General features: G+C 45.9%; 2 protein-coding genes across 6 annotated transcripts; both read left to right on the top strand.

Moving 5' to 3' along the window:
- Positions 1–453: 453 nt before the first annotated feature.
- RAB5B (RAB5B, member RAS oncogene family) lies at positions 454–16,122 on the top strand. 4 transcript variants are annotated; one of them, XM_019742356.2, is made up of 7 exons: positions 522–602; positions 9,709–9,828; positions 10,667–10,929; positions 12,014–12,165; positions 12,427–12,549; positions 13,107–13,200; positions 13,532–16,122. In XM_019742356.2, the coding sequence occupies exons 3-7, from the start codon at positions 10,767–10,769 to the stop codon at positions 13,645–13,647; spliced, it is 648 nt and encodes a 215-aa protein (XP_019597915.1). In that variant the 5' UTR covers positions 522–602; positions 9,709–9,828; positions 10,667–10,766; the 3' UTR covers positions 13,648–16,122. The 4 variants fall into 4 exon arrangements, with proteins under 4 accessions (XP_019597914.1, XP_019597915.1, XP_019597913.1 ...); XM_074325584.1 differs by having other exon boundaries at positions 591–803; XM_019742355.2 differs by lacking the exon at positions 9,709–9,828 and having other exon boundaries at positions 454–602.
- Positions 16,123–17,897: 1,775 nt separating this feature from the next.
- On the top strand, positions 17,898–22,223 carry SUOX (sulfite oxidase). 2 transcript variants are annotated; one of them, XM_019742466.2, is made up of 5 exons: positions 18,062–18,178; positions 18,823–18,889; positions 19,600–19,659; positions 19,916–20,093; positions 20,313–22,223. In XM_019742466.2, exons 3-5 carry the CDS (start codon positions 19,610–19,612, stop codon positions 21,717–21,719), a joined length of 1,635 nt encoding a protein of 544 aa, XP_019598025.2. In that variant the 5' UTR covers positions 18,062–18,178; positions 18,823–18,889; positions 19,600–19,609; the 3' UTR covers positions 21,720–22,223. The 2 variants fall into 2 exon arrangements, with proteins under 2 accessions (XP_019598024.2, XP_019598025.2); XM_019742465.2 differs by lacking the exon at positions 18,823–18,889 and having other exon boundaries at positions 17,898–18,178.
- The last annotated feature ends 30 nt before the right edge of the window (positions 22,224–22,253 follow it).

Here is a 22,253-nt window from a genome sequence, read left to right as displayed (position 1 = left end):
CCCGTGCATTGGTCATAGAGGGAGGGGTGCTAGAGTCAGCCCCTGCCAAATCCGGGGGGAGGGGCGAAGGTCAGCCGCGGCCTTACTAAGGCTTCCTTCAACCCCGCCTTGCCTGCCATTCAAGTTCCGAATTTTCGCAGTACTGGTTGAAGTTTTACTTTGACCCGCCTCCGTCACTCACCTGATTAGATGTTTATGAGTCAAAAGGCGGGGTCATGAGGGTGTCGCAATTTTACTGGTGAACATATACGCCTGTCGACAGTGTACCGCCCCCTGTCTCGGGGAACTCGCTCGTCAATGGCTCGTCACCTCGTCCATCTTCAAGGATTCCCTTTCCATATTGGCCTAGGGTCCTGCCTGTCCAATCCCTGGCTTGTTCTCGTTGGTGACAGCGCCGAAAGAGACCCGCCTTTCTCCAGAGGATTGGCCGATCAGTGCACACAGAACCCACCCTTGATGGTAGGCGGGTAATCGTGCTATTGGCCGGGGCCCCCGCCCCAGGGCGAAGAGGAGGAGGAGGAGGGGCAGGAGGGTTTGGTTGAGCTGCGGCTGTTTGTCTGTTCGACACAGGCTTGGGCCCGACGGGGGAGACGGAGCCCCAGGTACCGGGCTGATGGAGCCCAGAAGGGCAGGGGCGGAGGCGCCCGGGAGAGGAAAGCGGCCTGGCCTGAGGGCAGAGGCGGGTCTGGGCCTCAGCGATGGGGTTAGAGTGGCCCACTGGAGAGGGGAAAAGGGGGCCGGGCCCCGGCAGGCCTAATGGGGGCGCTGAGGAGGGGGCCAGGCGGGCTGGGAGCCCGAAGTTGGTGAGTCCGGGTTCTGCCGGTGGCCAGACTGGGGGCCTGCGCGCGAGGCCCGGGGCTGGTGTAAGGGCAGGGGCAGGCCTCATTGAGCTGCGCCGAAAGGGAGGAGCTGGGGGAAAGGGCTGGGGCAGCGGGTGAGGTAAGCCCCTCTGCCGGGAGGTGCGGAGGGGTCAGTCCTGACGCCCGGCCCCGAGAGTATCGAGGGCTGGGCTCTGGCTCTCGAGATGTTTAATGGGAAGGGCCGGAGAAGGGTTCTTAGTTGGGTAAGAGGCATTCTTTTTTCAGGGAAAGTGACTATTATGAAAATAACCAGCCCAGAGCCGAGCTGAGAGAGGGATTTGGGTTCAGAGAGGGAGAACTGAGGCAAACGAAGAAAGCTTTCCTAATCTACAAGGCTAAAATAGTTGGGGAAATGGAAGGAGGGCCTGGTATCAGTTATGGGAGCTTCTGGGAATGCTCAAGGGTGGGCTGGAGGCACTGGGGCTTGGGAGGACTCACTCTTTTGTTTCCATTAGTGTTGAGATGTGGTAACTTGAAGTTTTTTTAGTACACCCAGGGAAGCCAATGAAGACAAAAGCAATTTATTTTCTGTGACTTTTGGCTCTTCCAAACTCAGCCTGTATACCTTCCCTTGGCCTCAGCTAGTTTAGGGTGCAGTCTCTGTTTCTTCTTACCAGCCTCAGCTGGTTTAGAGTGCAGTCCTGTGAAAAAGCTAAGAAGTTGGATTAGGGGATGTTCGTTTGTTTTCCCAGTGAATAATGTGGTTTATAGTGGATACCATATCTGACCTAGAAGTGGGGAGTCAGCTATCTCATTATCTGCACTAGAAAAAGGGGCTTAGGGATTCCCCAGCCACCAAGAGATCTTCTGACCATAGTTGGTGAAACTTTTGTGGGACTTAGACTTGGGTATTTCCCAGGCAGGTAATGGTTAGGTGGAACCAAGCCTGGAAATAGGAGGTGATATCACTGAGGAAGAGATTTAGGGAAGAGAAATTCCATTCCAAAAGGTTGGCATCACCCCTGTTCTTTGTCTGCTTCTCAGGAGCCCATGTTTCTGTGCCATAGAAATAGCAAACAGTAAGGCACTTGGGAAAGGGGGTGAGTAAAGAAAAAGAAGATAGACAGGAGTCCCCTCCTCCCATATGTTTTTAATGGTCTGCTAACCTTCCTAGTCCCCCATAGATTGGAGCTTATTGGATTTTCCCTTATTGTACTTCCTCCCTTTTATACCAATGTAGTTTGTAACTACATTTCTTCTTAATTTCAGAAGTAATATGTACATATTTTTAAATATTCAAGCTGTACAGAAGTGTAAAAAGTGTAAATCCTACACATACCTCATTCATTATAGTTCATCCAGAAAGGTCAGAGATAAGAGACAGCAGATCATAATAATCTTGCTTTGCTTTGGGGGATGTGCCACCAAAAGCAATTCTGTTTTCATTTCAGTTCATTTTCAATTCTGTTCCCAGCAAGCTCTAGTCTCTCATTCAGTTTTCGCTTCTGAGGTGATAACTCTGTTACTTACTGTGCTCCTTTCACATTTCTTTTTGTCGTCTTATCAAATTCAGACAAGCACAGTGCTGTACTCTGAGTTATCCCTCACCTTTTTAAACACACATACACCCAGTTGTGCACTGGGTATCCTAGGAAATGCCCACATATCTGGCCAAAACTTTTTTTTATGGGCAGGAAATAAACATTAAGGTAAATCATTTTGTTTGGAAGAACTCTTGGCATCTGCTAAGATGAGGAATTTGAGACCTCTATCTTCTGGTTCATGGTCTCTGCATGTTTAGATTCTATGACTGTCCCTTCATTATCCCAAAAGAAGATGATGATTCTAAGGGGCCCTTGTGCCTGTCTTTCTGTGAGAAGCTTCCAAGTTTCTCTGGATTTGAAATTGGTTGTCCTCTAAACCTCAGTTCAGCTGGGACATTTCATACTACCACCTTATTAATTGAATTTGTCCTTACTGGCTTTAGAAGCCTTCTAATGTGCCCAGCCTTTGTACAGTGCCCTCAGAAACCTCAATTGTTGTCCCCCCAGGAGCTTTTATCTCCTCTTCTGCAAAGCCAGTTCTAGAGAAAATTGTAGGAGTGTGTGTTGTTAATCCTTTCTAAACTGCCATTGTCTTTTGCACCTTCCGCTTAATTAAAGCCTACCTTTAAGAAATGATTTGCTCTATATTAAGGCATAAATAACAAATAATCACTTAAAGTATTAATTCTTCCAGGGGTTTAAGTTTCATAAGAGCAAGCTAAGGAGTGGAATTATCAATATAGAATTTCAAACATAAACCTGGAGTTACAAAAATATATTTGGAGAAGAGGGCTTTCTCATTGCCCGTGAAGTCAGGGGTTGTTATCTTCTAACTCTTATTTTGCCCAGGAGCAAAGATTGCTCTTCTGAAGTGTTCCTGTTTGTATGCATCAATATGAATTTGCCTTTGCAGGAGGCATAGAGTAGGAGAAGCAAGTGTATATAGCTCCTATTCTTAAGGCATTTCAGATTGGAAAGTAACCAAAGTGTGAGACAATGAACTTAAAATAAGGAAATGCAACAGCCCTCTAGGAGGAAGGATACCTTAAAACCCCACACAATACACTCCCACTTCCCAAGGGTGTTTTAGGAAAGGTTTAGTCATTGACTGAGCAGTAACTGAGCTGAGTAAAGAGCCACCCAGGTGAGCAAAGTCTATGCAGATTTCTGGGCCAGGTTGGAGCTTCTGTTTAGGGACAATGGGGACTTTTTCAGAGTGTTCTCAAGCTCTGTGATGATATTTTTTTTTTTTAATTTGTGTTTCTTAAGTTCAGAAATTAATAGAGATAATGACCCAAAGTTTTTTGAACACTTAACATCAACTGAAAATTCAGGGAACTTTGTATTTAGCCACAGTTGCTTCAGCGCTAGGGTGGGAGGGCCACATATTGGGTGTGATTAGGCCATCTGAGGCATAGTAACGGGTGACAGGAAAAGCAGTTAACCCATGTGAGTTGCAACAGTACCTTGTGGGCTGGGTCCTAAGGGGGCCCTCCATCCAAGGGAGATCACAAAGAGGCCAGAGTGAGAATTGGTTCTCTGCAGCCTATTAAAAACATTCCCAAATGGAACTGAATAAGAGGCTCCCTAGATGGCATGAAGGGTGAGGAGTAGATAGAGGAGAGAAGCAGGATTGCTTTGGCCTTAATTTAGGGAGCATTTAATGAGCACCTACTAGTGATCAGCCATTGTGCTCTGCACATAAAAAAGTCACACTTTTTGAGACGTTCATAATTTAGCAGAGCAGACAGACACAAACAACTCACATGATGTAATAAATGATGTGATAGGAAAGCAGTCTTAATACTGTGGATCACAGAGGAAGCAGTGATGAATATTGCTAGGGGGAGAGAGTAATTATGCAATTTCACAGAGAAGGTGACATTGGAGCTTGGCCTTAAAAGATACATTAGGAGTTTACTAGGCCGACAATGTGGGGAAGGGTATTCCAGTCTTTCCCAGGTCGATAATAGAGAGCTGTACACCATGCTCACAGAGATAAGTATGTGCTCTGCCTCTTAGGGAAATACAAGAGAGAAGGTGGGGGAAGTGACTCGTTGGATGACATTGGATGAACACAATGAAAGAGCTGAGCCAAATAGTGGAACTCTCAATTAAAGATTTTGGTAATTTGGGGTCTAAACAAAGTTGGAAAGTTGAAGATATGTACTGGCTTCTGTCCTATCTTACTGAGTAAATCTCTCACATTAATTCCAAGGCCCAAAGAATCCTGCAAAAGTTACCACTTATTTCCCTATCACCTTCCATTACATTGCTTATTTCAACCATCCTGGCAGGGGTTGGTCAAGACCTTCTAGAAAGGCATAATAATGAGTCCTTTTGTCAGAAGGATATGGGACGGGATCCCAGTTCCCAGGGAAGGCCTAGGTGTCCTAACTTTTTAGTCCCAAAGGAAGTACTTATCTAAACTGAATAGAGAGGTAGAAACTATCTAAGCTCTTGTTCCTGTCCTGGTGTCCTCTTTAGAGTTCAGCATCTCCTGCTTCCTTAAGTATAGTGGTATAATAGTACCGTGTTTCCCTGAAAATAAGACCTAGACGGACAGTCAGCTCTAATGCATCTTTTGGAGCAAAAATTAATGAAAGACCCGATCTTATTTTACTATAATATAAGATTGGGTCTTATATAACATAATATAATACCGGGTCTTGTAGTAATTTTTGCTCCAAAAGATGCATTAGAGCTGATTGTCCGGCTAGGTCTTATTTTCGGGTAAACACGGCAGCAAGAGAACCTGACCAGGAGTACTGGCTAGAAGGAGATTTGCCCCTAAGCAGCTGTGTGATAGCTATCTGCATGGTAACACTTGGCAAGTTCATTAATTTTATGTGCCTTGCTTTCTTCACCTGTAAAATACAGAGACTGGCCTAGATGACTTCTAGACTTGCCTCTTATCTGGCAAACAGGCTTTATGGGGCTGACATTTGGGAGTGGGCTAGACTCCAGTGGCTATATACTTGGAACTCTGTCTCTATTGATAAGTGATAGTCTCATATGTAGTTGGCATAGGGACTCAAAGCTACCACGTGGCAGGGGGCTTGAGGAATGGAGTCTTGCTCTAGCTGGGATTGGCAGGCTGAGAAACCTTCCTATTCACAGTTTCCTGTGCTGCTGGGAGAGCTGCCCACACTAAGGAACTTGCCCCTTCACCTCCCCATTGGGCTGATGTCATTGCCAAGCCTCAATCCTCCCTAGTTAATGGTCATTTGATAAACCATTCTTGTGGAGCTGCACTTCTAAGTGAAGTTAAATCAGATTTGTTCTGTTCTGAACTGAGAGGATTAAAAGAATAACCTCTCCCCTTTTTTTGCCTCAGGTTTTTTGCCTCAGATTTGAAGGTAATAATCATCATACGGCTTGACTGGTTGACTATGATTTATTCTTTGCCTTTGAATGGATCATTTGCCCACTGTCAACTCTTAGCAAAAAATCACCACCTATTAGAATAGGGGAGAAATCAATTGAATCTTATACATATTATTTCATTTCTGTACCCCTGATCTTTTGAAAGTCTAGCTACGAGTATTGCGTAAAAAACAATACCCTTATAAACATGTTGGGATTAAAGATCAAGGCACAGAGATGGGCAGCTCATCAATTGAACAGGAAGGTAGGACATATTGAGGGTGACACATTGGAGTGGGAGGTAGTCTTTTCTAACACAGTAGTTACCCATATCTGATAATCCAAAGTTGCTTAGTAGCAAGAAAGTTTGCTGATCATGTCTGAGCTCTGGCTTGACTTAGCTTCTGGGGTTAGTGACAAGGGCTTTGCAACCCAGAGTGTGTCTGTGACTTTCCTGTTTTCACACTTCCCCAACTCCTGCTGTTTTCCCAGGCCTGGAGTGATGTATCTGCCCGTGAGAATTCAGCCCATTCTAACTCCCATGTTTTCATTTTGTGGAGTAGTAATGTTGAAGCTTAGTGTTCTGCTCTTTGGATCACATGCTTTGAAATAGATAAAAATGTGAGAGAATAAGTTGCAAAATCTAGTAACTTTGCTGTTGTTTCTTAAAAGTGTAATATACCATGTTTCCCTGAAAATAAGACCTAACCAGAAAATAAGCCCTAGCATGATTTTTCAGGGTGACATCCCCTGAACATAAGCCCTAATGCGCCTTTTGGAGCAAAAATTAATATAAGCCTCGGTCTTATTTTCAGGGGAAACAGTATGTATGTCATCTAAAAGAACTTGATCAGCTTATCATCTGCAGTTTTTTTTCCCCCTGTGGTGTCATCTGTTTTAAAGTATAAAGTTTTATGATGGCCTGTCCTCTTTTTGTATGAAACAGTGTATATGAAGTGCCACATAAACGTGTTTTTAAAAGTAATTCATCCTCACAGATGGTGAGAAGCCCTAAGATAAACAATTTTCTTAAATGTACCCAGAACTTTGGAATTGAATTCATATTCTGCTCTTTGCTTTCACTTCTCCCCTCCATTCCAATCCTTATAGATAAGGAAGCTGAGGCTCAGAAACAGAAAGGGAGTGAATAGCCTAAGATCGCAGTGGGTTAATTGGCAAAGCAGAGAATAAAACTCACGTTTGCCCAATTCCAAAGCCCTTACCACTGCACAGGAGAGCCTGTTGTTTAGTTTGGCTTCCCATTTTCATAATTGCTCCATAACTTTGGTAGCAGGGTTGGAGAATCCTCTGACCCCTGGAGAGCTGTACTCAGCCCTCATCTTAATTTCATCTAGGAGTAAAATTAACCACGGCCTATAGGCTGGCCAGAGAGGAGACTTCCTCCCATCCCTACTAACCCATCTTTCAGTGTCAGCCCTCTCCAAAGCAGTGTTTTTAAAACTTTTTTGATCACAACTCATTTTTTAAAAAATTTTACATCATAATTCAGTGTGTGTACATACACACACATGAAATATTTTCACAGAGTCCTACCCTTATTATTTGCAGTACACTTATTATTATTTTTTAATATACTGATCATAGTCACTACTGGCTTACTGCCACAGTTTGAGAAACACTATTCTAAGGGTTTAAGGATGAAAACAGCTAAAGAACTGACATTGGTTAAGAAGCTAATTAATACTGATTCTTAGAGTACTGGTTCCCAGAATTTTGGATTTCATAGACTGATTAATTTAAATTGGGGCAGTTTTATTTTTCCAAGTAAGGATATTTGGAAAGCTTATCGACACCATTTTTTAAAGCACTTTAAAAAAAAAGTTGTTTAGAAAACTATTTTTAAATATATATTTCCTGTTAAAAAAGAATTATGTAGAATGAAAAAAATCTGAGTCTTCCACGTAGCGTTTTCCTCAATCCCATTCACCTCAGAGGTAACTACTGTTAACAGATGGGTGTGTATCCTTCCATACATTTTTCTATGCAGAATTTTGTTTTCTTTTATAGAAATAGGACCCAACCAGGTGTTTTTGTTGTACAACTTTTTTTTTCTTCACAATAGGCTTTAGAGGTTTTCCCATAAATATATATATATATATATATTTACCTTTGAGAGAAAATTGATTCTAAGAAAAGTTAAAAATTTTGTTATAAAGGAAACTTCTCCTCCCCCGACTCAGGTTCAAGCCGTTGTTTCTCAGTCTAGTTGTGTAGGACACAGCTCCCTGGCCCATGCTGGTCTTATGAGCCTTGCCCACCCCCCATCCCCCCAGGCACTCGGTCACCCGTCATCGGTCGGGTCCGCTCATAGCGGCTCACGGCAGCTCTTGCCGGTTGCCGGCCGCTCACGGTAGCCCACGGTAGCCCACAGCGGCAGGCGGCAGCGCTCAGCCTCCCAGCTCCAGGGAGAGCTGTTGTTCACAATCTTAACTGTAGAGGGCTCAGCTCACTGGCCCATGTGGGAATCGAACCGGGGACCTACCTGAGCCACAGGGCTGGCCCCGGAAACTCTTAAAATGAGTAAATTTAGCTCTATAAAATACTTTCTGTATCATCTTTAATCATTTCCTCAGAGACCAGTGAAAACTTCCTAACAAAATGGCACATGTGTATCTGGATTGTTAGGACTCACTGGCCTCGGGGACTACAGAACACCCAGCAGGATCAGAGTAATTTGTTCCACTCTAGTCTGCTTTGGGACTCTTCTGAGTTCTCACTTCTGTCTCATTCCTCTGCTAACTTTCTCTTTATACTTTTGTTTTTTCTCTACCTTTTTCATATCATGGCTGCTTTTTGGGACTATATAGATAACAAGTACTGAATTATACTTTAGTATACTAAATTGATCTTTCTGTCAATGAGGGATACTAAATAACAGTACCTATCTTATTTATTAGCACTATGCTAAATACATCTTTCACTTAATCCTCACAGCCACTCTATGAAGTGGGTATTTTTTCCATTTTATAAAGGTGGAAGGTAAGCATCAGGCAGAGAAATTTTTTCATATTAATAATCTCATTTGAGCACTTTATGTCAAATACTTAAGTTCTTTATCTGTGTTATCCAACCCTCACAACAACCTTAAAAAGTAGGTGCTCATAAGGCTATTGTCCATTTTACAGATGAGGAAATGGGTGCACAGATAAGATGTAGTAACTTGCCCAAAGTTTCGCAGCTAGTAAGAACTGTAAAATAAACCCAGTCAGTTGGACTCCACATTCTTTGTTCCTCTGCGCTGCCTACCTCCTGTATGCTTTTTCTCTCTTTACTAGGATTGCAGAGATTTTTAACCCTGATTTGACTCCAAAGCAACTTGCTACAGTGACAAAACATTTCCCTACATATACCATAAACTATGATGTTTGTAGAGTCACTAGAATTAACCTTGGGAAAGATTAATTTGAACACGCAAACTACAACCCAAGCAATGCTTAGGGGTTTTTTTTGTTGTTTTTAATTTTTATTTGGGGAACAGTGTGTTTCTCCAGGGCCCATCAGTTCCAAGTCATTGTCCTTCAGTCTAGTTGTGGAGGGTGCAGCTCAGCTCCAAGTCCAGGCACTGTTTTCAATCTTTAGTTGCAGGGGGGTGCAGCCCACTATCCCATGTGGGAATTGAACCGGCAACCTTGTTGTTGAGAGTTCGCGCTCTAACCAACTGAGCCATCTGCCCCCCCCCAGCAGCTCGTTGCCTTCAATCTAGTTGCAGTGGGTGTAGCTCACTGGCCCATGTAGGTATCGAACCAGCAAGCCTATTGTTCAGAGCTTGTGCTCTAACCAACTGAGCCATCTGGCCACCCCAAGCAATGCTTAGGTTTTAGAGAGAGGTTTTGCATGCTCTGATCATACTAACTCTACTTTGAATCTCATAATTCCTTTCCCCTCAGAGTCAGGATGATGAAATATATTCAGGTTTGGATGATTAGACACTCCCAAAATCCCAACTTCTCTCTCTCTGTCTCCTCCTCCACCACCAGCTTTCCTAGCCTCTTGGAAGGTAGAAAAGGTCGTTCAGTTTATTCTTTTCATCAAATATTTATTGCTTGAAGACTTATCCCCTACACCATCCTCTGGAGACTCCTGCATGTGTTTAGAAGGTACACCTTTTTTTCTCTGCCTCTATTTTGGAGGGTTACAGCTGTTAGGTCCATTTAGTGTGGAGGGCAGTCTAATCCCTAAGCACCAGGAAGACAGCTGCAAGTTGAGAGCAGGTCAAGCCTACTGACTCTTAGACTTGAGAGACTTTCAGATGTAGAGAGGTGGCAGAAGCAAAGTGAAAGACTTGACACCAAATGTGGTTAGCTGATTGTGTTTCTCTACTCACTTTTGACCAGAAATGAGAAAGGATAGATTTTCTGGCAATTGGATCCTGGTTAGATTTTCAGAAATGTCAAGAAGAGTGGTCATATATGAAGGATACAGCACCTCTCTACTCTTCGGAGGGGTGATTTAGCCCACACCCCTAGAGTGAATCTCTCATTTTGAAAACTAGACAAAAGGGGCAGGGGAAGAAAAAGAACAGCCCCAGGATACCAAGGAAATACTGGGGATCTAGGGTACTTGGTGTCTCTCGGTGTTCTTCAGGACAACTAAAAGTTGATCAATTTACTATTCTTTAAAGGCCTGGTGGGGAATTAATGAGAGATTAAAAACTTCTCTCAGTTTTCAGTCTCTCATTTCAGCTTCCTTGGCAGTTTGGGATTATATATTATATGGTAGGGCAAACTATTTCAGATGTAATTCTTATTGTTCCCCACTTATACTACTCAGTGTCAGCTGCCTGGAACCCTCTTAGTGTATAACCTTTTAATGGTGGATGAATATAAGCATTAAATCTCATAGGAGCACAGAAACAAAGAGAGTCTATCCTTTGTCTAAAAAGTGATTGTAGCTAAAATGACCCTGTGTTTAATTTTACCACTTTTCTTCTTGCAGGACTGTTGAAGCCTGGAAGTCCCCTCCCCTCCCCCCTTCCCCCTTTGCCGCTTTGTGGCATCCCCTTCCCTCTACCCTTTCCCACTCTTATAATCTAGCCATGACTAGCAGAAGCACAGCCAGGCCCAATGGGCAGCCCCAGGCCAGCAAAATATGCCAGTTCAAATTGGTCCTGCTGGGTGAATCTGCAGTGGGGAAGTCTAGCCTGGTATTACGTTTTGTCAAAGGGCAGTTCCATGAGTACCAGGAGAGCACCATTGGAGGTAAGTATCTCAGGGAAAGAAGAGATTCAATGCTTACTATGGCTTTTGAAGGGAGATCTAGGGACCTGACTCTGAAGCTGGCTGTCTTAGCTCCCTGGAATAAAAATTCTTTATAAAATGGGGGGGGGGGGGCAGCTATAATGCCAAAAAGCAGGTATATATATTCATCCTCGAGCTTCTTACAAGAAGTTGACCTTTGTGTATCAATAAACTCACTAATTTTTCATCTGTCTCCCTCCTCCCACTCTCATCTTAATCCCAATGAAATCCATTTGAGGGTCGGCTCCAGCAGCGTTGGTTTGGAGCGGTGATTCGTAATCAGAGATGCACATGAAAATCATCTGGGGAGCATTTTCATCCTATGCATGCTGGGCCCTACCCTGGATTTACTGATTAGTATTGGAGGCTGGGTGAGACTGGCAAAGGTGTAGGCTAGGCATGTGTGTTTGGAAAAGCTCCTTAGATGATTCTGATGCACACATCTGGTAAACCAGGCTGAAACTAAATACAAAAGATAAAGGGCATCTGCCTTTCCCACCTTTGCTACCTTCTCCATGCCACTAACCCCAAAATAGGGTGCTAATTCAGTAAAGGATCATTTATGAGAACTGCGATGTTACTACTTGACATCTTGGAAATGTGTTCTGGGACCAGCAAAAGATTTATGAAAAAGTAACAGCCAAATAACATTGATAACGATGGGACCTCCCATTAAGCTTTAAAATCTTCTAATCAGTTCTCGATGGGACTTTTATCTGAAGCTTATTATCGCCGTCATTATCTCTTATTCTGTTTTGCTTAGAAGAGGGATGACTCTGGTATTTCTATCTTTCTTTCTGTCCCTCGTAATTTATGATATGTGCGCATTCCTTAGTAAGAGAAACTTCTGGTAGGTAGGACTTAGCCAAGAGTGGTCTTAATTCTGATTCCAGGATCTATATAGAAAGAGGAGAATGCTAAACCTTTTCTTGTAGCTGAATAGCCTGGGTTGTGACTGGTCTTAGAATCAGAGTGGAGATACTGTGAAGTGGGGTGGGACGTTCCCATTCATCCTCTCACAACTTCTCCATTCTCTCATCCACAGCGGCCTTCCTCACCCAGTCTGTTTGCCTAGATGACACAACAGTCAAGTTTGAGATCTGGGACACAGCTGGGCAGGAGCGATACCATAGCTTGGCCCCCATGTACTACCGAGGTGCCCAAGCTGCCATTGTGGTTTATGACATTACTAATCAGGTAAGTGGGCTGAGAAGGTTATCTTTGTGTTTATCTATAGGAATTAAATTAGGTGGGGGAAAGAAATCAGGTTCTTGATATAGTAAAATAAGAATACAGATTATATATACTTCCAAGTGCTGAGAAGACAGCATAATGAATTATCAGAGACGGGTGGGTTCAGTGAGGGAAAGCCGCCTGCAGAGGACTGGGTTTTGAAGGTGACGGGCCTGGATTGGCAGTCACTCCAGCCCACCCATTTTCTTCCTCATATTTTCATAGGAAACCTTCGCCCGAGCGAAGACATGGGTAAAGGAGCTCCAGCGACAGGCCAGTCCTAGCATCGTTATTGCCTTGGCAGGGAACAAAGCTGACCTGGCCAACAAGCGCATGGTGGAGTATGAAGTAAGGTGGCCCATAGAGTCCCTCCCTAACACACTTGCCCTGTGCTTGGGACCTCTTTTTGTCCAAATCTACCCTCTCTGGAAACCTCATCTGAGGACATTCGTCATCTCATTTCCCAGTTCTGCACCATGTTAAATAAAGTGACACTGTGACCTTTATGACAACCAGGAGATTTTAGAGGAGTCAGAAGAAAATTCTAGAGCAGAGGGGTAGAGAGTATCAGCTGTGGGGGTACCAGTGTGAAAACAGGAAGGAGGGAGCAATTGAAATGAGGTAAGGGACTATTCAAGTGTTAGAACCCAAAGGCCCCCACCCAGCTTACTGTCTCTCTTGTAATTAAGATTCCTATCTCTGTTTGTTGCATTAAGTGGTGTAGACCATGAGCTATCCTTGAGGGAGTTGTCACCAGAATATGGGTCCAGGGCCAGCTGGCTCTGAGGGGTAATTAAGGGGAAGGAACCTAGGATATGGCCTAGCTCTGGTGCTACATAGGAGTGGAAAGGCAATACTTGTTCCTACCCTGCGTTCTTAGCCCCACCACACCCCACCTCTTGCAGGAGGCCCAGGCGTATGCAGATGACAACAGCTTATTGTTTATGGAGACTTCAGCCAAGACAGCTATGAACGTGAACGATCTCTTCCTGGCAATAGGTAAGGTCAGAGCAGCCTGAGGTCTTCCTGTGTTTTTCCCTTACCTCTAGGCAAGATCACTAACCCAAGTCATAACGATAGTTGGGAGTGTCTCCTCTTGTGAAAACTTGGGGTATAGAAATACTTGAACTTTTCATTGTGACCTCCATCCTTTAGCTGCAGCTTGAGCCCCCTCATCTTTAATGTAGTTCACAGTGAACCCTCCCCTCTTTAGAACATTCTTTAATGTCTCATATTTCCTCTTTGTCCTACTTCTCCCTCACCCAATAATCTTTTTTGGGGGGATGAGTAACATCTGCCATACTTTGTTCCCTTCTCTTTTTATCTCTAGCTAAGAAGTTGCCAAAGAGTGAACCCCAGAATCTGGGGGGTGCAGCAGGCCGAAGCCGAGGTGTGGATCTCCACGAGCAGTCCCAGCAGAACAAGAGCCAGTGTTGTAGCAACTGAGGGGGTGGCTAGCAGCAAACAAATATGGAGCTAGCACGAGAGCTAAGAAATAACCTCCTTCCCCACCCCTCAGCACACAGCCCCTACGGTAACAGCACACTGAGCCCTGGCTCCCAAGGGCTGCCTCCTGACAGCTCCGTCATGGCACTTTTTAACGCTTCAGCAACCAACACCAGGCAGCTGTTGCCACTGGCCTCCTACCCCTACTCTGGGGCTTGAGGGTCAGGTCCCCCAGGACTTACCTTCCAAAACAAACTTTCTTCACTTTGTACTATAGGTGCAGGACAGTGACCTACTTATCTTTCCTCCTCCCCATTTTTTCAGAAAACATTTTTTTTGTCTTCTGCCCTTCCCCTTCTGCTTTTGGTCAATCCCTGTTCTTGATCTCCTTTTCCTCCTCTCCCCAGGATGGAGAAGGTGGTAAACCCAGGAACTGAGGAAGGAGGTTTCCAGTTCAGTCACAATAAGGGCCCTGGGGAAGAGTTAGGCTCAGAGCAGAAGGGAGTAAGGAAACATTTCCTTTTTGGTTTTCTCATATTTAAAAACACTGTAGTATCCATGAGTTGGTCTTGTGGAGGGTGTTTCTAGGTGGAGTGCGAATGGGAAGGCAAGCTCTCAGGCACCAGGTGGGAGGCGTGTTGTTAGCTAACTGGGCGGAGGGAGGTGGAGGTGGAGGTGCGGTATCTTCTGTGGCCCTGGAACCCTTCCAAGGCCTAGCTTGCCTTCACTCCACCTCCTAGGTGGCTTCTCCCCCTGTAGTGGGGGAGACTCCTGACCCCAGAGTCCTCCAAAGAATCTTCACTGGTTGCCTGCATCTTTGGCTCTGCTGTGATCTAATTGGAGGAGGGACCAGTTTCTGATACCCATCCTCTAATTTATACATATGCATTTTTTTTCTCTCCGGCCTTTAGATGGCCTCAGCCCCAGCCACTATATCCCCCTGCAGTTTGCACTTTAATTGATGGTAGTTCAGTTGGGATACATGTTTTATGGGGGTTTCAATTGATTTACCTGCCCTCTCACCTTTATAATTAAATGGAATCCAAGGTTATATGAGGTTTTGGGAGGTACTGTAGAAAACTACCAGTGGCAGCTACTCAAGCCCAATCTCCACTGCTAACTTCATCCAACTCTGATTCTTAACCTATATTCTTGCCAGTCTAGCTCTGGGTATAGGTTTGCCTTTCCTGCAGAATTAACTGAAACAAATGGAGAGTGGTCTCAGCACAGGCCATGGTAGGGGGTAAAGAGGAGTCAGGCAAAAGAGAGGAGTTTTCTCTCCTTTCCCAGGGTTCATGTTCAATGTGATCCACCCATTACCATGTCTTTAATATTTCCCTGTAAATAGGTATGATCTTTATTCCCACTGTACAGTCTGTTCTGTCCCCCCACCTCCCATCAGGCCCTATTTCTTTTCTCCTTTGTTAGTATTTTCAGTGTAGTCCCTCTATACTTGTCCCTGTATCCATCTCCCATGCAACCAGTGGTTTAATCCATATACCACTAGGGGCTCGCACCACAGAGATCTACTTGTGGCCCCCTCATATCATAATACCTGTTCCTGTGGACAGAGAACAACTGGCACTGAAGGTCCCTCACAACTGTCTCATATCACCAGATGCCATTGGTCCTTTCTAAATCTAGCCTCTCTTCACATCCCTCATTAGGTATTTTAGGATGTCTTTGGGAAGCCATCAAGACAAGAGAGAACTCTAAACTCCTTGTTCTAGCCTAGAGTTTTGGGGAAATTAGTGAAAGTGAGATAGGAAAGGCCTCAGTGACCCAGGATTGGAAACTTTCTGCCCTTTTGGCTTGTAGACTTCCTTCTGCCCCAGAGGAGCTGAGAAATCCATGAAGCTGAGATTCTGAAGGACCCAGCTTAGGTTTTTCCACTTAGGCCTCAATTCCCTTCTTTTTCCAGGGGCAGCCTTAGTTCCCATGGCCCTGAAATACACATACAGTTTCCCTTTCCTTTTCCAGCACCCACCAGCCCCCAACAGTACCCAGTGCATCCTTACAAGTGGAAGAACGAGGATGGCTCTCTTAAGTCTCTTAGAAATGAAGTTCTTTCTCTGTGCAGCTTTTCCCGTGGAGCAGGAGTGAAGATGTTTCATTGCCTTGGGGCTGGGAAACCATTTCTCCAGGCTTCTTCTCCCCTCTCCTGCCCCTTAGGAACAGGAATGGCCTTAGCTTCTGGGTCTATCTGCTGCCTTCCTTCTACTGCCTACCAGCTCTTCTGCTTTCCTTTGAGCTTGGGGATCTTAGTTTCTATTTCCTAGGTCTTCATTTTTTTCTTCTGATCAGTTTTTTTTTTTGGGAGGGGGGAGAGGTCCCTCTTTTTTTTTCTTCTAAGAAAGCATTTGCCTTTTTCCTCATTTCTTCCTCTTCCAACATAACAATCGTGGTAACAATGCGACTGCTGATTTACCGATATATTTAATGTAAGTAAAAAAGGAAAAAAAAAAAAGAAAAGTGTATTGGAGTGTTGTTTCTTTTTTTTAATTTGTCTGTCAGATACTAGAAATTTGGAAGAAAGGGCACCCAATGATGTTTTATTGAATCAGAAACACACTGTCCCATGCATCTTGGTGCTTCCTTATTCCCTTTTATCTTTGCTCTAATAGTGAGATAACCCAATTTGGAAAATAGCCCCTTTATTGCTGTTTAATCATTCCTATTCCCCCGGCCACTAGAGAGCTCATCAAATACGACCATAGCTTAATTTTTTCAGGCCCTCTTAACAGAATGTATATATTGGGGGGAGGTGTCTATGGATCTTTGGGCAGACTGTTGCTGAGACTGGAGAGAGAAGTCGAATTTGTGATTACTTTGAAAAATTTATGCAAAAATTTATGTGCATTTCTCCAGGGAGAGGGTCCTTTGCCTTATTAGTATCTTAAAGGGGACCATGACCTATAGAAGGTTAAAAAAATCACTGAACTAGCATTTTTGATTGATCATGTGGCTTCTACCCCAACAGGAAAATTTTCCTAGATCTCTTATTGTTTCCTACTGTACATGAAGCCCTTCAGTCCGTCACAGTCAAAGTAGGTGTGGGGTGGGGGGGAATGATACAGAGAAAAGATTTGGTATGGTTGCAGGAGTTTTAAATCCCAAAGAACCTGAAGGACATGAAAGAGGACTGGTGCCAGGCAGACCTGGTATTCCAGTCCTGTTGCTGCCAACTTACCAGCGGTGGCCTTGATCAAGTTACTTAACTGCTCTCTGCCTCAGGTCCTTCTGTAAAATAAAAGTTGAAATTTAAGTCATTATGTACAGCATATGTGTAGCACACCTACACCAGGAGGTCACACTTAGTGAGAAGTCTTATCCTTATGGCATCAGACAGTTCCCAGCTGACTTCTCTGTATCCTTGGCCTGAGCTGTTTCTTAAGACTGGTAAGATAGGTCCAGGGTCAGGCCTCTCCAATGATTTAATTGTACACAGTGGAGTTGGAACTCTGTTTCCAAAAATCCCCCTTTCAGTGTCAGTTTCCCATTATGTATATTTCTTAGTAACCCTCCCCACCCCCCGCCCCAATGGCTCTTTGGTTCCTGGTAAAAAGCTCTAGTTCAGTTTAGGAGAGCAGAAAAGGAGGGAAAACAATCGTCCAAAATTAAAGATGACCTGCACTTAAAAAAGTGAGTAAGATTGTAGCTCAACCTTCTGTTCTCTAGAGGGCAGTGTAGATACGTTTGCCCCATGCCCCAGGTTCACAGCCAGCCAATGATAAAAGTTCAGTTCTGCACCAAATGATAAAAGGGTAATAAAAAATTATTTCTATTAGTGTCCTTTACTCTGAGATTATGAGCGATTATAATCTTCCTTATTTAGGGTGTTGAATGTCATTTGTTAAACGATGATTTAAAAAAAACTAAGCAAAATAAATTTTAAAAAATGGCTATTCAGTGTTGGTTCCATAATTTCGGGAAGAATTCGACTAGTCCAAAGAATCTCAAAGTCTAAACCATTATTTAGGCTTCGTTTCTGCTCTCATTCCTGGATAGAAAGGAATGGAGAGCTTGATCGTGTGTTCTAAAAGACAAACAGGGCTGTTGTAGTTGCAACACAGATGTTTGTCAAAAACTAGAGGCGAATCTCACCGCCAGGAGAAAGCGGGCTGGATCCTGAGGTCTCCAGTGAACGCACCTTGAGTCTCAGCTGCAGGGACGGGGCGGGGTCATCTCAAAGTGTCCCACCTCTCAGCCCAACCTTTGGAGTCCTCTTCACATTCCACTGCCCGGGTTCCGGACATCAGTGAGGATCCCATTCCTGGTCCAGCCAGCGCATGTGGAAACAAACCTGTTTTATCTCCAAGCCCTGGAGGCGCCACGCCTGTATCGGCCTCCAGGAGGCGGGCACAGCAGCTCCCGGGCGGCCGCGGATCACCAAAGGCTGGGGGACGAACCCAGGAGCGGGAGTGGTCCTTTACTTAGGCCCAACCAACGTCACAGCGCTGGCCCCGCCCCTTCACCAGCAGACTCCCGGCGCCCTGCAAGTACAACAGCCACCGTGCGGGCGACGGACCGGGTAAGAGTGCTGGGCCCAGCAATTGGAGGAGGAAGGGCTGGTGACCCGGGCGACGGCAGGGGCCTGGACACCCAAGGGTGCTCCGAACCGCAAGGACAAAACTGCTGGTACCCTCTTTCACTCCCGCTGCCCAGGTGCTCCTGGGGGGCGGGGTGTTGCCACTAGACACTTGTGTTAGCTGCTGGGCAGTAACCTGGGACCGGGTGCTCAAGCCCCAATGCTGGACATATCCTACCTAAAGTGTCCCTGAGGAGTGAGAGGCCACCACCTTCACAAGGTTCTGTTTCGCAGCAGAAGGCTGCCTCTGCCAAAACTTAGGACATTGAACTGTGACCGAGTTGACCTGCAGGTCAGCCCTACCGGCCTGCATCTCCCTAGTCTGGCTCAAGTGGGCGGGCGGCTGGGATTGAGGGCCGGTGGCAGGGAGAGTGAGAGGCCCATGAGCCAGGAGTGAAATGCACACTCTGCTCCTACTTCTGTCGCCCTCACAGTTTCTCTGCCTGCCTCTCTCTTGACCATCTCATCAGCAGCTGGGACTCTTCTCACCCCTCCCCATTTTGGCCTGCTGGGCTCAGTGATCTGCTCAGTGCTGTGATTAAACAGCTGCAGGGCAGAACAGAAATATTACCTTCTTCCTTCTCTAGCCCCTCCCTTGACACCCTGGCTATCAATTCCTCAATTTGCTGAGCTCACCGGAGTGGCATAGACAAGGTAGGGGTGGGGACCCCGGGTTGGGGTCCAGTTCCCAGCTGGGTTCAATTTTTTTTTTTTTCAGGGTGGGTGGAGAGAGAGGAGGGAACTGAAAGGCCTTCAAAGACAATGTTATTGTCACAGCAACTCTGCTAGGTAGATCTCATTTCATAGACGAGGATGCAAGTTCAGAGATGCTTGGTATGTTACCCAGGGAACAGGGCTGATTAATGGCAGGGCCGGTTTCCCAAACCCAAATCAGTTTGCCTCCAGGATCTGAGCTCCTTCACCCCATTAGGCTCCCACTACCCTCTTCTCCTTTTTGTCCCTATTTAAGTCAGTTCTGCACTCAGTTGTCCTCTCCTGATTTCAGCAAACTGAAGAGTAGACATTTGGCTTCTGCCCTTTAGGCCTTTTGCCCCAGACATGGTTCTCTGTAGTGGACAAAGTAGAAAGTGTAGGATGGGAGATAGGTGATTCTAGAAGACTCCTATTTCCCCCTCCACCCCCATTCCCTTTCATCCGGTCAGCACAGTCTGTCTCTGGAGTACTGCAGGTTTTCTCTAAGGGTCCCTTTGGATCCCCACTCCTACCCTTTGGCCTCATTACCACAGAAAAAGTATCCCCATTTGACCTCCTCTGTGTCTTCCTCCCACCCATTCCTGCAAATCGCCCTACTATCATCCTCTCCCAGGAATCCCTATCTTGGTCCCACAATCTTCCTCTTACAGGTCTGCCACAATGCTGTTGCTGCACAGAGCTGTGGTCCTGGGGCTCAGACACAACTGCAGGTAGGCTACCCCATCCTAACACTTGTCTCCTAGCCCGTATCTCCCACTCCCAGTATCTTTATGATGTCTTATCTACCATATAAGATAGTTGAGGTAGTGTCTAGGAAGCAAAGGGAAAGCCAGATCTCACTTGTCCCACCCATCCCTGGAGAAACTAAGTTCCAACTGAAGGAACCAATGGCCAACCAGGGAGATGTAAATCCTAGGCCTTCGCTGATCGGAAGTGTGCTACTAAGAAGACCTCTCTTTCTTCCAGATTCAAGTCTCCCCCCTCAAAGTTGTGCGTTCAGGCCTGCTCTACAAATGATTCATTTCAGCCCCAGTGCCCCAGCCTCACCTGCTCTGGAGATAACTGCAGCACCAGGGGATGGAGAGTCATGGGGACCCTGCTAGGCCTTGGTGCAGTGTTGGCCTATCATAACCACCGTTGCAGGGTAAGTGGGGAAGGAAGGGACTTCACTGTCAGACCAACAGGACCCTTCTGAGCTCCCTACCACAGAACCCACAGTAACGCTGTCTTCATGCATAGTAGAGATGAAATCTGATACCTCCATTTCCTAGTGGCCACACTTTGTGATGTGGTTCAAGGTAAGATACAGTGATTTCTTCTTAATATTCTGTTCCCTTTTGCCTCACCCCTGCCCTGCCTGCAGGCTGCTCAGGAGTCACCACGCATATACACAAGGGAGGAAGTAAAATTGCACAGGAGCCCCGAGACTAGGATCTGGGTGACTCTGGGCTCTGAGGTCTTTGATGTCACAGAATTTGTGGACTTACACCCAGGGGGGTCATCAAAGTTGATGCTAGCAGCTGGGGGTCCTCTAGAGCCCTTCTGGGCCCTCTATGCCATTCACAACCAGTCCCATGTGCGTGAGATACTCGCTCAGTACAAGATCGGGGAGCTGAGCCCTGAAGACAAGGTGCCCTCCACCTTGGAGACCTCTGACCCTTACACTGATGATCCTGTACGTCACCCAGCCCTGAAGGTCAACAGCCAGCGCCCCTTTAATGCAGAGCCCCCCCCTGAGTTGCTGACGGAAAACTACATCACACCCAATCCTATCTTCTTCACCCGGAACCATCTGCCTGTACCTAACTTGGACCCAGACACCTATCGCCTGCATATAGTAGGGCCTGGGGGTCAATCACTGTCTCTGTCCCTGCATGACTTGTACCAGTTCCCCAAGCATGAGATCACAGTCACTCTGCAGTGTGCTGGCAACCGGCGCTCTGAGATGAGTCAGTTAAAAGAAGTAAGAGGTCTGGAGTGGAGTACAGGGGCCATTAGCACTGCACGCTGGGCTGGGGCACGACTATGTGATGTGTTAGCCAAGGCTGGTCACCAACTCTGTGAAACTGAAGCCCATGTCTGCTTTGAGGGGCTGGACTCAGACTCCACGGGGACTGCCTATGGAGCATCCATCCCTCTGACTCGGGCCATGGATCCTGAAGCTGAGGTCCTGTTGGCATATGAGATGAATGGGCAGCCTCTGCCTCGTGACCATGGCTTCCCTGTGCGGGTGATAGTTCCTGGCGTGGTGGGTGCCCGCCATGTCAAATGGCTGGGCAAAGTGAGTGTGGAACCAGAGGAAAGCTACAGCCACTGGCAGCGGCGAGATTACAAAGGCTTCTCTCCATCTGTGGACTGGGATACTGTAGATTTTGACTCTGCTCCATCTATTCAGGAACTCCCTGTCCAGTCAGCCATCACAGAGCCCAAGGATGGGGAGACGGTAGAGTCAGGGGAAGTGACTGTCAAGGGCTATGCATGGAGTGGTGGTGGAAGGGCTGTGATCAGGGTGGATGTGTCCCTGGATGGGGGCCTAACCTGGCAGGTGGCTGAGCTGGATGGAGAGGAACAGCGCCCCCGAAAGGCCTGGGCCTGGCGGCTATGGCAGCTGCAAGCCCCTGTGCCAGCTGGGGAAAAGGAATTGAATATTGTTTGTAAGGCTGTAGATGATAGCTACAATGTTCAGCCAGACACTGTGGCCCCAATCTGGAACCTGCGAGGTGTGCTCAGCAATGCCTGGCATCGTGTCCATGTCCGTGTTGTTCCATGAGAAGGTGAAATGGAACCATTTACTCCCCCAAACCCCTTTCTACACCCATCCTTTAGCCTCATTACCACAGAAAACCTTTCCCTCCACCTCTCCACTTCTTAGATCACAGTCCTGTACTATGCCTTCCTAAGCCATACCCAGATACACACTGCACATTTCCAAACAAGCACCCCCCTCCTTTGACACTGTTACATACCTCTTCTGGCCACTGACCCTATGCCAGGTGGTGAGAACTGTTGGAGTAAGGGGCTAGAAGTGGGATTAGTAATTCTGGAAACAAACACTATCTTCTCTTCCTACCCTACCTCTACTTCTAATCCCTATTACCACTAAGGCCTCATTTTGCTTTTCTTGGATTGTTTAGAGAATGTGTGGATATGTGTAAAAAAGGTGTATATGCAAATTTCGATTGCCTCTCTGGGTTGTCAGGTTGTGAAGGGTGCAACCCTCTTCTTTTATACTTCCTTTTTAAAATATATCAATAAAGTATGTTTAAGACTACAACTCTACCAAAAAAAAAATTATAACTTTTGG

The sequence above is a fragment of the Rhinolophus sinicus genome, linkage group LG02 (assembly GCF_036562045.2).
Source record: "Rhinolophus sinicus isolate RSC01 linkage group LG02, ASM3656204v1, whole genome shotgun sequence".
Classification (NCBI taxonomy): domain Eukaryota; kingdom Metazoa; phylum Chordata; class Mammalia; order Chiroptera; family Rhinolophidae; genus Rhinolophus; species Rhinolophus sinicus.
Note: the sequence above shows the minus strand (reverse complement) of the source record. Positions and strands in the feature narration are given on the sequence as shown.